Source organism: Ursus maritimus, unplaced genomic scaffold (genome assembly GCF_017311325.1).
Source record: "Ursus maritimus isolate PB19 unplaced genomic scaffold, ASM1731132v1 scaffold_13, whole genome shotgun sequence".
Classification (NCBI taxonomy): domain Eukaryota; kingdom Metazoa; phylum Chordata; class Mammalia; order Carnivora; family Ursidae; genus Ursus; species Ursus maritimus.
In genome coordinates this window covers 39,102,667-39,116,340 of record NW_024423675.1, presented here as the reverse complement: position 1 = coordinate 39,116,340, position 13,674 = coordinate 39,102,667, and the positions used below count along the sequence as shown (strand labels likewise).

The window sequence follows — 13,674 nt, the reverse complement described above, 5'->3', positions numbered from 1 at the left end:
GGCTGACTGAAGTGTGCAGGGCTTACCTCATGGTCCTGCCATTGTAGCTTATTTCTATAATGTAAGAATGTAGATTACTGTAGGTATCTAAATTTTTTTGAGAAGGGCTAGAAATCCAGATTTTTATTTCTAGTCTTTTAGCTCTTAAGTATTGGCTCAAAGTTCAGAAACTTATGTAGGTAAAGGAAAATATATCTGTGGGGCATCAGTTCTAAAAGAGCCATGCTCTTTTTCTAATGGTAAACATTGTCATAACATTATACATGTGCTTTACCTGCTTGTCTGACAGAGTTGAGGAAACCCTGTTAGAATCCAACATTTGGATCTTAGCAGTGATTTTTTAAAGTAATTCTGTAATAAAAGTCATTTAATTTCTCAAAAAGTTTTAGTTATGTATTTGAAAAGGAAAAACAGACTAAAACCATTCATACATAATCTTTTAAAATTATTTTGGGGTTTGTTTTTGGTTTTTGTGTGTTTTAGTTTTTGTTTTAGTCTTTTTTTTTTTTTAATTCAAGTGTATTCTTATGAGTCGTACCCAAATTTTGCTTTTCTGTGAGCAGAGGGATCCTGATGCACATTGAAAGCACCGTGGAAACCAGAATTAGTCTCAGGTTGTACACTGCATCGCTACCAAGTGTCCTGCACAACTTAAATGGTTAAAATGGAGTTCATGCATTTTAAGTTTAGATTTTTTTCCTAAAGATTTTATTTATTTGTCAGAACGAGAGAGAGAGAGAGAGAGAGAGCGTGAGAGCGAGCGCACAAGCAGGGGGAGCGGCAGGTAGAGGGAGAAGCAGGCTCCTCACTGAGCAGAGTCTGATGCGGGACTCCATCCCAGGACCCTGGGATCATGACCTGAGCCAAAGGCAGGCATTTCACCGACTGAGCCACCCAGGTGCCCCTAAGTTTAGATTTATACCAAGTTCCCTATAAGTAGAGTAACTTCTTATCTGTGTCAGAAATAAGGATTTTTCTTTTCTTTTGTTTTTTCTCAGCCTTATCCATAGCATTGCTACCAGAGTGATAAAACTTGCTCATGCAAAATCCAGTGTGGCCTTGGCTCCGGCCTTAGTGGAAACTTACAGTCGTTTATTGGTCTATATGGAAATAGAGTCCTTGGGCATCAAAGGATTTATCAGTAAGACAGAACTTTCTGGTGTTTATAACCAATAACCCATTCATTAATTCAACAGGTATTCTTTTAGGTGCGGGGGATACAATAGTGTGCAGATGTCACTGCCATCATAGAGATTACCTGCTAATGAGGGAGACAGACAAAAAAATAAATAAATGAAGTAGGGAATGTGTCAGATGATAAGTCTTATGGAGAAAAATCAAGCAAAAAAGAGGGATAAGCGTGTAAGAGTCAGGAGAGTGAGTTGTACTTTTAAGTAAAGTTATGATAAGAAACAATGTTGTGTTAAGTGCTTGGGGTACAGTGAGCTAGAAAGACAAGGGTCCTATTCTTATGCAAGAATGTGTGGTCCCAGGTGCTTCTTTTGCTGGTGCCCCTGGGACCAAGTCTGGGGCTAAGTCTGACTAGCAATAGGGAAGCAGTTTTCCTGCATTTCAGGAGATAGCTTATAGTGTCTGTAAGTTGTTACGCAGTTTTAAATAATAGATACTTTCTAATATAGAAGTGTTTTTCTGATTCATGGTAATTATAACTTTTTACTAATACAGCATTATTTTAATTTGAACCATAATTACTCTTTCCAGATAATTGAGGGTTGAATACAGCTTTTGGGGAGAGAGGAAGGAGTAAGAGTGGGTGTCATGCAATTTGTATATTAAGAAACAATCCTCATGCTTCAAAAGATTAGGAACAGTAACATTCTAAAAGTAATTTAAAAGACAACTGAGAAGTGAGGAAGGGTAATTTTTTTTCATATGTTGTCTCATTTTTTCAGATGAACTTAAATATCATTTGTCATATTCCAGCAAAAAAAAAAAAAAAAAGCAAACGTGGTGTTCTAATTAGGATATGGATTATTTTCCTTACCATTAAAGGAGAAATTAATGGAGAACATTTGGAAAGTGTGTGTGTTCATGATCAAATCTTTACATTGATTTTACTCCATGTGACTTTTCTTCAACGTCTTTTAATTCATAGCTTTTATAATTGGTGCCTTAAATTGTCTTGTTCCTCAAGGTCAACTTTTGCCCACTGTTTTCAAGTCCCACGCCTGGGGGATCTTACACACGCTTCTTGAGATGTTCAGCTACCGCATGCACCACATCCAGCCTCATTACAGAGTGCAGCTTCTGAGCCACCTGCATACTCTCGCCGCGGTTGCGCAAACCAACCAGAACCAGCTCCATCTCTGGTGAGTGCTTGGATGACGGTCTTGCCTTAAGATTGCTTAGCAACTTTGTTGGACATGGGGAACTTAATCCTTTTTATTATTTGTATTCATATGTCATAAGTCTCCTCTGCTTCTAGAGTATTTTATTTTCAATACAGAAGAAGTAGAGGACAGCTTTTTAAATAGGAAGTTATTAAGGTAGCTCAGTCCTCGCCTAGTGATCTTTGGCCTGAGAATAAGTACTTCCAAGGCCTTTGACAAAATGTTCCGATTTAGCCCTTTAGAATATTGGATTTAAATACACTTCAGATTATGGTTAAATTATCATGTCACTTTGGTTTTCTCTAAGTGAAAATGTATTTCAGATTGAAAAATGTAATTTTTGAAATTCTGTATATCCGGGTGAAATTGTTTAGTCCTATAAGCTACAAGCTGTCTTTTTCAAATGTGTAAATAATGTCAGATGCTTTTTGCTATAAAATTTGGCACCTCAGTTTTTTTGTTTTTGTTTTGGCACCTCAGGTTTTTAAAGGAAATTAAACAAAACTCATTCTCATGTAAAGGAGGAGATTGTTTTTTTAATCGAAGAGGAATTCATAGTTTGCATGTTTTTCCATTTTGATTAACCTAGAGTTAGATTTACTTCTATAATTCTGAAATTTTATATGCAACTTCACTTTTTCATTTCTTTTTGTTCTCCCACTTTCAGTGTTGAGAGCACTGCACTTAGGCTTATAACAGCGTTAGGGAGCTCGGAGGTACAGCCACAGTTTACACGCTTCCTGAGTGATCCCAAAACGGTGCTGTCCGCAGAATCTGAAGAGCTGAACCGAGCCTTGATATTGACCTTAGCTAGAGCAACTCACGTAACAGGTACGGTGAATATGGTGGTTACCGCCAACAAAAACAGATGAATTAGAGCATGCGGTGTCCCTACTGATTATGAAGGGGATGACATACTGAAAAGATCCATTTCATTTGTTTAAAAAAAAAAAAAGTTGTTTTATTTTTAAATTTTTTAAAATTATTAACATATAACGTATTATTTGTTTCATGAGTGCAGGTCTGTGATTCATCAGTCTTACACAATACATGGCACATACCACAGCACACACCCTCCCCAGTGTCCATCACCCAGGTATCTCATCCCTCCCACCGCCTCCACTCCAGCAGCCCTCAGTTTGTTTCCTGAGATTAAGAGTCTCTTATGGTTTGTCTCACTCTCTGGTTTCATCATGTTTCATTTTTTCCTCTCTTCCCCTATGATCCTCTCCCTTGTTTCTCAAATTCCACATATCAGTGAGATTGCATGATAATTGTCTTTCTCTGATTGACTTATTTCAATTAGCATAACACCCTCTAGTTCCATCCACCTCGTTGCAAATGGCAAGATTTCAGTGTTCTGATGGCTGCATAATATTCCCTTGTATATATATATATACTACATCTTCTTTATCCATTCATCTGTCAATGGACATCTGGGCTCTTTCTGTAGCTTGGCTATTGTGGATATTGCTGCTATAAATATTGGGGTGCAGGTGCTCCTTCGGATTACTACATTTTTATCTTTGGGGTAAATACCCAGTAGTGCAATTGCTGGGTTGTAGGGTAGCTCTATTTTCAGCTTTTTGAGGAACCTCCATACTGTTTTCCAGAGCGGCTACACCAGCTTGCATTCCCACCAACAGTGTAGGGTTCCCCTTTCTCCACATCCTCGCCAACATCTGTCGTTTCCTGATTTGTTAATTTTAGCCATTCTGAATATTGTGAGGTGGTATCTCATTGTGGTTTTGATTTGTATTTCCGTGATGCCTTGTGATGTTGAGCACTTTTTCATGTGTCTGTTGGCCATTTGAATGTCTTCGCAGAAATGTCTCTTCATGTCTTCTGCCCATTTTTTTTTTTTTAAAGATTTTATTTATTTATTCGGCAGAGATAGAGACAGCCAGCGAGAGAGGGAACACAAGCAGGGGGAGTGGGAGAGGAAGAAGCAGGTTCCCAGCAGAGGAGCCTGATGTGGGGCTCGATCCCATAACGCCAGGATCACGCCCTGAGCCGAAGGCAGACGCTTAACCGCTGTGCCACCCAGGCGCCCCCCTCTGCCCATTTCTTGATTGGATTATTTATTCCTTGGGTGTTGAGTTTGATAAGTTCTTTATAGATTTTGGATACTAGCCCTTTATCAGATATGTCATTTGCAAATACCTTCTTCCATTCTGTCAGTTGTCTTTTGGTTTTGTAGACTGTTTCCTTTGCTGTACAAAAGCTTTTCATCTTGATGACGTCCCAGTAGTTCATTTTTGCCCTTGCTTCCCTTGCCTCTGGTGATGTGTCTAGGAAGAAGTTGCTGCTGCCAAGGTTGAAGAGGTTTCTGCCTGTGTTCTCCTCAAGGATTTTGATGGATTCCTGTCTCACATTTAGGTCTTTCATCCATTTTGAGTCTGTTTTTGTGTATGGTGTAAGGAAATGGTCCAGTTTCATTCTTCTGCATGTGGCTGTCCAATTTTCCCAACACCATTTGTTGAAGAAACTGTCTTTTCCATTGGATAGTCTTTCCTACTTTGTCAAAGATTAGTTGACCATAGAGTTGAGGGTCTATTTCTGAGTTCTCTATTCTGTTCCATTGATCTATGTGTCTGTTTTTGTGCCAGTACCATCCTGTCTTGATGATTACAGCTTTGTAGTAGAGCTTGAAGTCTGGAATTGTGATGCCACCAGCTTTGTTTTTTTTTTTTTTTTTTCAACATTCCTCTGGCTATTTGGGGTCTTTTCTGGTTCCATACAAATTTTAGGATTATTTGTTCCATTTCTGTGAAAAAAGTTGATGATATTTTGATAGGGACATTGAATGTGTAGATTGTTGTAGGTAGTATAGACATTTTAACAATATCTGTTCTTCCAATCCATGAGCATGGATTTTTTTTTCCATTTCTTTGTGTCTTCGTCAATTTCGTTCATGACTTTTCTGTAGTTTTCTGAGTACAGATCCTTTGCCTCTTTGATTAGATTTATTCCTAGGTATCTTATGGTTTTGGATTCAATTGTAAATGGGATCGACTGCTTAACTTCTCTTTTCTTCTGTCTCGGTGTATAGAAATGCAACTGATTTCTGTGCTTGGTTTTATATCCTGCCACTTTACCGAATTCCTGTATGAGTTCTAGCAGTTTTGGGGTGGAATCTTTTGGGTTTTCCACATAAAGTATCATATCATCTGCAAAGAGTGAGAGTTTGACTTCTTCTTTGCCAATTCAGATGCCTTTTATTTCTTTTTGTTGTCTGATTGCTGAGGCTAGGACTTCTAGTACAATGTTGAACAGTAGTGGTGATAGTGGACATCCCTGCCGTGTTCCTGACCTTAGGGGAAAAGCTCTCAGCTTTTCTCCATTGAGAATTAAATTCACTGTGGGTTTTTCATAGATGGCTTTTATGATATTGAGGTATGTACCCTCTATCCTTGCACTGTGAAGAGTTTTAATCAAGAAAGGATGCTGTACTTTTTCAAATGCTTTTTCTGCATCTATTGAGAGGATCATATGGTTCTTGTCCTTTCTTTTCTTAATGTAGTGTATCACATTGATTGCTTTGTGGATGTTGAACCAACCTTGCAGCCCAGGAATAAATCCCACTTGGTTGTGGTGAATAATCCTTTTAATTTACTGTTGGATCCTATTGGCTGGTATTTTGGTGAGAATTTTTGCATCCATGTTCATCAGGGATATTGGTCTGTAATTCTCCTTTTTGGTGGGATCTTTGTCTGGTTTTGGGATCAAGGTAATGCTGGCGTCATAAAATGAGTTTGGAAGCTTTCCTTCCATTTCTATTTTTTATAACTGTTTCAGAAGAATAAATATTAATTCTTCTTTAAATGTTTGGTAGAATTCCTCTGGGAAGCCATCTGGCCCCATGCTCTTGTTTTTTGGGAGATTTTTGATTACTACTTCAATTTCCTTGCTGATTATGGGTCTGTTCAGGTTTTCTATTTCTTCCTGGTTCAGTTTTCATAGTTTATACGCCTCTAGGAATGCATCCATTTCTTCCAGATTGTCAAATTTGTTGGCATATCGTTGCTCATAGTATGTTCTTACAATTGTTTGTATTTCTTTGATGTTGGCTGTGATCTCTCCTCTTTCATTCATGATTTTATTTGGGTCCTTTCTCTTTTCTTTTTGACAAGTCTGGCCAGGGGCTTATCAATCTTATTAATTCTTTCAAAGAACTAGCTCCTAGTTTTGTTGATCTGTTCTACTGTTCTTTTGGTTTCTATTTCATTGATTTCTGCTCTGATCTTTATTATTTCTCTTCTCCTGCTGTGTTTAGGTTTGCTGTTCTTTCTCCAGCTCCTTTAGGTGTAGGGTTAGGTTATGTATTTGAGACCTTTCTTGTTTCTTGAGAAAGGCTTGTATTGCTATATACTTCCCTCTTAGGACCACCTTTGCTGCATCCCAAAGATTTTGAACAGTTGTGTTTTCATTTTCATTTGTTTTCATGAACTTTTTAAATTCCTCCTTAATTTCCTGGTTGACCCAGTTGTTCTTTAGTAAAATGCCCTTTAGTTTCCATGTATTTGAGTTCTTTCCAACTTTACTCTTATGATTGAGTTCAAGTTTCAGAGCATTGTGGTCTGAAAATATGCAGGAAATGATCCCAGTTTGGTACTGGTTGAGACCTGATTTGTGACCCAGTATGTGATCTTTTCTGGAGAATGTTCCTTGTGCACTCAAGAAGAGTGTGTATTCTGTTGCTTCGGGATGGAATGTTCTGAATATATCTGTGAAGTCTATCTGGTCCAGAATGTCATTTAAAGCTCTTATTTCCTTGTTGATCTTTTGCTTAGATGATCTGTGCATTTCAGTGAGGGGAATGTTAAAGTCCCCTACTATTATTGTATTATTGTTGCTGTGTTTCTTTGATTTTGTTATTAATTGACTTATATAATTGGCTGCTCCCATGTTAGGGGCATAAATATTTACAATTGTTAGATCTTCTTGTTGGATAGACCCTTTAAGTATGATATGATATAGTGTATGATATAGTGTCCTTCCTCATCTCTTATTACAGTCTTTGGTTTAAAATCTAATTTGTCTAATATAAATATGGATTGCCATCCCAGCTTTCTTTTGATGTCCATTAGCATAAGTGGTTTCCTACCACTTCACTTTAAATCTGGGGGTATCTTTTGGTCTAAAATGAGTCTCTTGCAGATAGCATATCGATGCGTCTTGCTTTTTATCTACTCTGATACCCTGTGTCTTTTGATTGGTGCAGTTAGCCCATTTACATTCAGGGTAACTACTGAATGATATGAATGTAGTGCCATTGTATTGCCTCTAAGGTGACTGTTACTGTATATTGTCTTTCTTACTTCCTGGTCTGTGTTACTTTGGGGCTCTCTCTTTGATTAGAGGACCCCTTTCAATAGTTCTTGTAGGGCTGGTTTGGTGATCACAAATTCTTTTAGTTTCTATTTGTCCTGGAAGCTTTTATCACTCCTTCTATTTTCATTGACAGCCTAGGGGGGTAAAGTATTCTTGGCTACATATTTTTCTCATTTAGTACCCTAAAAATAGTTGTTTTAATACCTTCACTATTTTAATCATTAATGTGGGTTCTTCTGTGTACTATCATTTTAACTGAGTTGAGCTTCAGTTTTCAGACATTTTACATCATTTTTAAGTAGTGGTTCTTGAGGTTTTTGGTCTAGGACCACTTTACACTCTTAAAAATAAAAAAAGAAATTCCCAAAGATTTTCCATTTATATGGATTATATCTATCAATATTTACTTTATTAGATATTAAGATAGGTGCTTTTTAAAATTTTTTTATTTAAATTCGATTTAGTTAATATATACTGTATTATTAGTTGGGTGCTTTTTAAATATTTTTTGATTCACTTAATAATGAACTTGTTACATATTAACATAAATGGCATATTTTTTGTGAAAAATAAACTACATATTCTCCAGAACAAAACTTTAGTGAGAAAAGGTGCCATTGTTTCACATTTTTTGCATCTCTTTAATATCTGTTGTAAAAGAAGCTTTGCTGGATTCTTATATTTACTTCTACATTTCATCTATTGCAATATGTTATTTTAGAAAACAAAATGGCCCCACACAGATAAGAGGTTGGAAAGGGGAGGAGTATTTTAATGGCATTTTCTGATAATTGTGAATATTCTTTGATGCCACACAAAATTGGACAAGTGATGATTTCTTAACCATTAGTTGCAGTATAGAATCCAAAATTCAATCAGTGAACTTTTAGTATTCTATTACATTATAATCCTTTGGTCTGTTTTGCACACCTAATGGTTTTTTTTAATCCATGTATATTTTATAACTTCATAAATTAGTTTTTGGAAAGCTTTGGTTCACTGAATTATGTAGATCTTGTATATGTTGGCACACTTCGTTATGCAGTATCATAAAATTACATTTGTTAGTATCACTGCAAATTTCATTAGGAAAATTGTTAAGTTTTAGAAAACTATTGGGCTTATAGTAGTGGATACAGGTTTTCCAAAATTTTGATTTTTCATTTGAAAAGTCAGATTTTATCATTGGCAAAATATGTGGTTATTTGTTTTCCTTGAAGTAACAGGCTTCCTTTTTTAATTTTCAAGAAAATTTCTGCTTAATGCCCAAGTCCAGATAACTAGTTCTCTGTCAGATGTTCACTCAAGTAAAAATGGAATTCCATAAAAAAATAAAAAGCTAATTATTCCACACTTGATCTTAGCCAAAAGGCCAAGAAGTGATTTAACTTGATATTCAGACAATTGCACAAATACTTTTCCTTAGGATACCCATCATACTTTATGCATGCTTCCATTTATCATAACATAAAATTAGATGTACTTAAGGGCTAAGATACGGTCCTTTTCACTACTTCAAGGATATTCTTGAGTAAAACTGGCACTTCCCCCCTACTCCCCCCGTGCCATGATAGTATAGTGAAGATTACAGTGGCTTTTAATATAGTCTGGTGCCACTGTTTGATTGTTCTGAGGGCCAGTAGTTTTACTTACCATTACCTTTGCTCCATCAGTGCACATTTCAACACAGTAAAAAGGTCAGTGCTATCTTAGTATTACTATTTTAATAGTTTTGACCTTATTGAATCCTTGAAAGGATATTGGGGACCCACAGAATCTGCAGACTACACTTTGAGAACTGCTGTTTTAAAGAAGTAGTTATTGAACTTAGCAACCCCAAATATATCTATGTAAACTATCTTATTTTACATAAATTAACCTTCTTGATTTAGAGAGTTAAAGTCTATAGCTATTTCAACCACTAGGAAAGGTATCTACTTTCTTAATTCTATTTCCTTGGCTCAGTAAAGTGCTGATACCTCATTGTCAGAGTGAACTACATGAGCAATCGTGGTGGGCCTGTATCACTGTTAGATCATTGGTGCTCTGTAATCTTAAAAAAAAAAAGATTGCAGGGGCACCTGGGTGCCTCAGTTGGTTAAGCGTCTGACTCTTGATCTCAGCTCCGGTCTTGATCTTAGGGTCATGAGTTCAAGCCCCATGTTGGGCTCCACGTGGGCTGGGTGTGGAGCCTACTTAAAAAAAAAAAAAAAAAGATTGCAATGTCTTTTGTCTTATTTTCACTAATTGTGTTCATATTTACTAAGGTAATCATTCAAATTATTTATAAACTAAGAATGTAGGTTTAAACTGAATATAGTTAAGCATTGAGTGTATTGCAGTGAAATTCGATGGGTGTACATAATTGTTACTTTCTCTGTGACATCATTTATGAATTGTGGGTAATTTGTATCTGAATTACATCTATTTGTTTATGTTTAGATTTTTTTACAGGCTCTGATTCAATTCAGGGAACTTGGTGTAAAGACATACTTCAGACCATCATGAGTTTTACTCCGCATAACTGGGCATCACACACTCTTAGCTGTTTTCCAGGCCCACTACAGGTAATTTGGTCTTGAATTACATATTGAATATATACAAAGTCATTCTTTCATTTAATGTATATGAAATCATTCTTTCTAATTCATTTCTTCCCATGTAGTGTTATTCTAGAGATTGTTTTTGTTATATCCAAAGGAAATTAGCTTTTATTTCCCTTTTTAAAAATTTGCTATTCCAAAGTCTCTTGAGTTGTTCCCTGTCCTACTCCAGGATTAGATATGTTCCTAAAAATTTAATTTTGGTTTCATCTTATTAGTTAACAGTTTTAGAATGTTGTGAGAATTAACACATTACCTGAAAAAATATTTTTCTCTCTCAAAATTGAAATGGGGAGAAATACAACTTAACAGAGCTTCACAGGATACACGTTGTTACAGTTGACTGAATTTTTTTTTAATCACACAGAAAGGAAAACTTCATCTGTCCTCTACTTTTCAGAGAAAAGTTTAGGCATAATGAACATCTGCTTTCTAGAACTTCCAATAGGGCTAGAGCAGTAGTTCTCAAACATACCAGAATTACCTAGAGGGCTTGTTCAGATAGACTGCTGAACTTCCAATTCAGTAGGTCTGGAATGGGGCCTGAGTCTACATTTCTTATAGGTCCCAGGTGATGCTGATACTGATCTGAGATAGTATAGTAGATTTTCCTTATAGAGATAATAAAATACGTAACCAAAAGGTACATAAATTTCTTTTTTTGTTGTTTTTTTGAAGACGAATAGAAGTATCAACAGATGATTGAGGAAGCTTGAATTCAGGCTTACTTGGAATTTCTGCTTAGGAAATCTAGGAAAGGAATCTTAGAGATAATCTAGTCAAGCCTGTGTATTTTCCCATTATAGAAATTCAGGTCTTGATTACTAAGTTGCTTGAGGTCACATAGAGTTTATTAGTGTCACAATCAAGCCTAGAACTGGTTTCTTGATTCTATAACCAATGCTCTTTTTTTTTAGTATAACCCTTGAAGTAAACTTCTGATCTTCCTTTTAGGCATTCTTCAAGCAAAATAATGTACCTCAGGAAAGCCGTTTTAATCTGAAAAAAAATGTGGAGGAGGAATATAGGAAGTGGAAGTCAATGACCAATGAAAATGACATCATTACCCACTTCTCTATGCAAGGCTCTCCTCCTCTCTTCCTTTGTCTTCTCTGGAAAATGCTCTTGGAAACAGATCATATTAATCAGATTGGCTATAGGTAAGCCAAAAACCTAGATCTGCATTCCATTTGACAGACCATATACCATATAGCAATATAACTTATTTTTTACTCTTGGTTTTCCAGAGTATTAGAAAGAATTGGAGCCAGGGCCTTGGTAGCCCATGTGAGAACATTTGCAGATTTCTTAGTGTATGAGTTCTCTACATCAGCTGGGGGTCAGCAACTCAACAAATGCATTGAAATTCTTAATGACATGGTATGGAAATATAACATTGTTACACTGGACCGATTAATTCTCTGCCTGGTAAGATTACACTTATTGAAGAATAAGTTTTTAAGATGCTTCATTCTCTTTCGGATCAAGGTGTATGACTGACGGATCTTGTGCTGATCTAGCTATATTGCTTCTAAGGATTTAATGAAATTATACTATAATCAAGCATTGCTATCACTTCCCTAAGGAACTAGAGATTTCCCAGTGTCTTCATCATTGATTCAGCAAGTGTGTTTTGAATATCTGCTGTGTTCTATGCATAGAAAGTATAGAAGTAAATAAGACAGTCATGGTCCCGGCCTTGTGATGCTGTAAAAGTACAAGCAATTAGACCCTGAGTTGATTCCCAAAGGCTCCCACTACAGGCAGGAAGTGGTAAAAAAAAAAAAAAAAAAAAAAAAAGTCATTGTATTTCTTTGCAGAGTGCTAATAATAATTTCTGTACACTTTGGCAGCCATAGTCAGAACTCAGTGTTTCTCGCAGCCACCCAATATTCCCCAACTTATTTTTCCTCTTCACTTGATGTCTATTTCAGGCAAAATTTTAAGAGAAGACACTGAACCAGGCTGGAAAATGCTACTTTTTAAAAAAACTATAATGGTGATATTGGGGTGGCTTAGTTGGTTAACATTAGCCTCTTAGCTGTGGAACATAAACAAAAATATGGTTATGATATAGTAGGAGAAATAAGCTAAGTTTATAAATCACTAAAACAGAAAAACAAGATACAGGTGTAGGGAAAGTATCGGCAGGCAACAATGAGAGACCACATCTATCTAGGTGAGAGATCGTGAAGGATGGATTGAATTTCAGCAAAAGAAAAAAGAGGGACACTTCGGACAGAAGGAATGGTGAGAACCAAAAGTGGGCAAGAAAGTCAAATATGTTTATGGAATTCTGAACAGTTGGTTAGGGGTAGACTAGACATGCAATGAAATTCTGATAATAGTGAGATATTCAAATATAGACTTGTAGCAGAGCCACGCTTTTGCACGGGTCGGACATTTTAATATCATTTTTCTGTTGTTCCCCAAAGGCCATGCGTAGTCATGAAGGAAATGAAGCCCAGGTTTGTTATTTCATAATTCAGTTGCTGTTACTCAAACCAAATGATTTTAGAAATCGAGTAAGTGACTTTGTGAAGGAGAATTCTCCAGAACACTGGCTACAGAATGACTGGCACACCAAGCACATGAATTATCACAAGGTACTAATGCAAATCACCACTGCAGGGAGTCTTGTTTACGCCATTCTTAGGTATTTGGCTAATTGGTTTGGCTGTTTTCTCTGTGGTTCTACTGTTCTCTCTCTAATCTGTGTAGAAGGAAATTAGCTCTCTAAACTGCTTCAAGGTTCTAGAGTATCTCTATGTTAGGAATTTATTGAAACTGCAGTTTTAGTAGATGTGAGTACTTACATGCAAAATGAAAGGGTTATTATAAATTCTTTTACACATAAATCTCTTGGTAAGTCTTTGGGGTAATATTTTTGTCAAGTAAAGCACTCCGTATTTATTTCATTGCATTGCAAAAACAGACATAGTTTCATATTCTTTTAAAAATGACAAGTTTTTTTATTTAGCTTTATTTTTTTAAGAGAATATAAAAAGATGCCTTGAACATTTACCATTTATTCACTTCCACAGAAATACCCTGAGAAACTGTATTTTGAGGGCCTGGCAGAACAGGTTGATCCTCCCGTGCAGATCCAGTCTCCCTATCTACCCATCTATTTTGGAAATGTGTGTCTTCGATTTCTCCCAGTATTCGATATAGTAATCCACAGATTTTTAGAGTTGCTTCCAGTTTCCAAATCACTGGAGACTCTTCTAGATCACCTTGGTGGCTTATATAAATTTCACGGTAAGCTTTTTCAAATTTTAATTCCATCTAATAACTCAATAAACAAAAGTAGGCTGGGCATAACTGTGTGGGTAATCATGGTTCTAAAGATTTTATTTTAATTGTTTTTCAATAAAAACTGTTTT

General features: G+C 36.2%; 1 protein-coding gene across 1 annotated transcript in view; it reads left to right on the top strand.

Moving 5' to 3' along the window:
• The window catches only part of MED23 (mediator complex subunit 23), a 46,510-nt gene that overhangs the window by 22,565 nt on the left and 10,271 nt on the right, over nucleotides 1–13,674 (top strand). Inside the window, exons 15-22 of the mRNA XM_008691098.2 lie at nucleotides 999–1,141; nucleotides 2,156–2,330; nucleotides 3,019–3,182; nucleotides 10,128–10,252; nucleotides 11,243–11,448; nucleotides 11,536–11,716; nucleotides 12,724–12,894; nucleotides 13,333–13,549. Coding sequence (XP_008689320.1) covers nucleotides 999–1,141; nucleotides 2,156–2,330; nucleotides 3,019–3,182; nucleotides 10,128–10,252; nucleotides 11,243–11,448; nucleotides 11,536–11,716; nucleotides 12,724–12,894; nucleotides 13,333–13,549 — 1,382 coding nt within the window. The remainder of the gene's footprint in view (nucleotides 1–998; nucleotides 1,142–2,155; nucleotides 2,331–3,018; nucleotides 3,183–10,127; nucleotides 10,253–11,242; nucleotides 11,449–11,535; nucleotides 11,717–12,723; nucleotides 12,895–13,332; nucleotides 13,550–13,674) is intronic.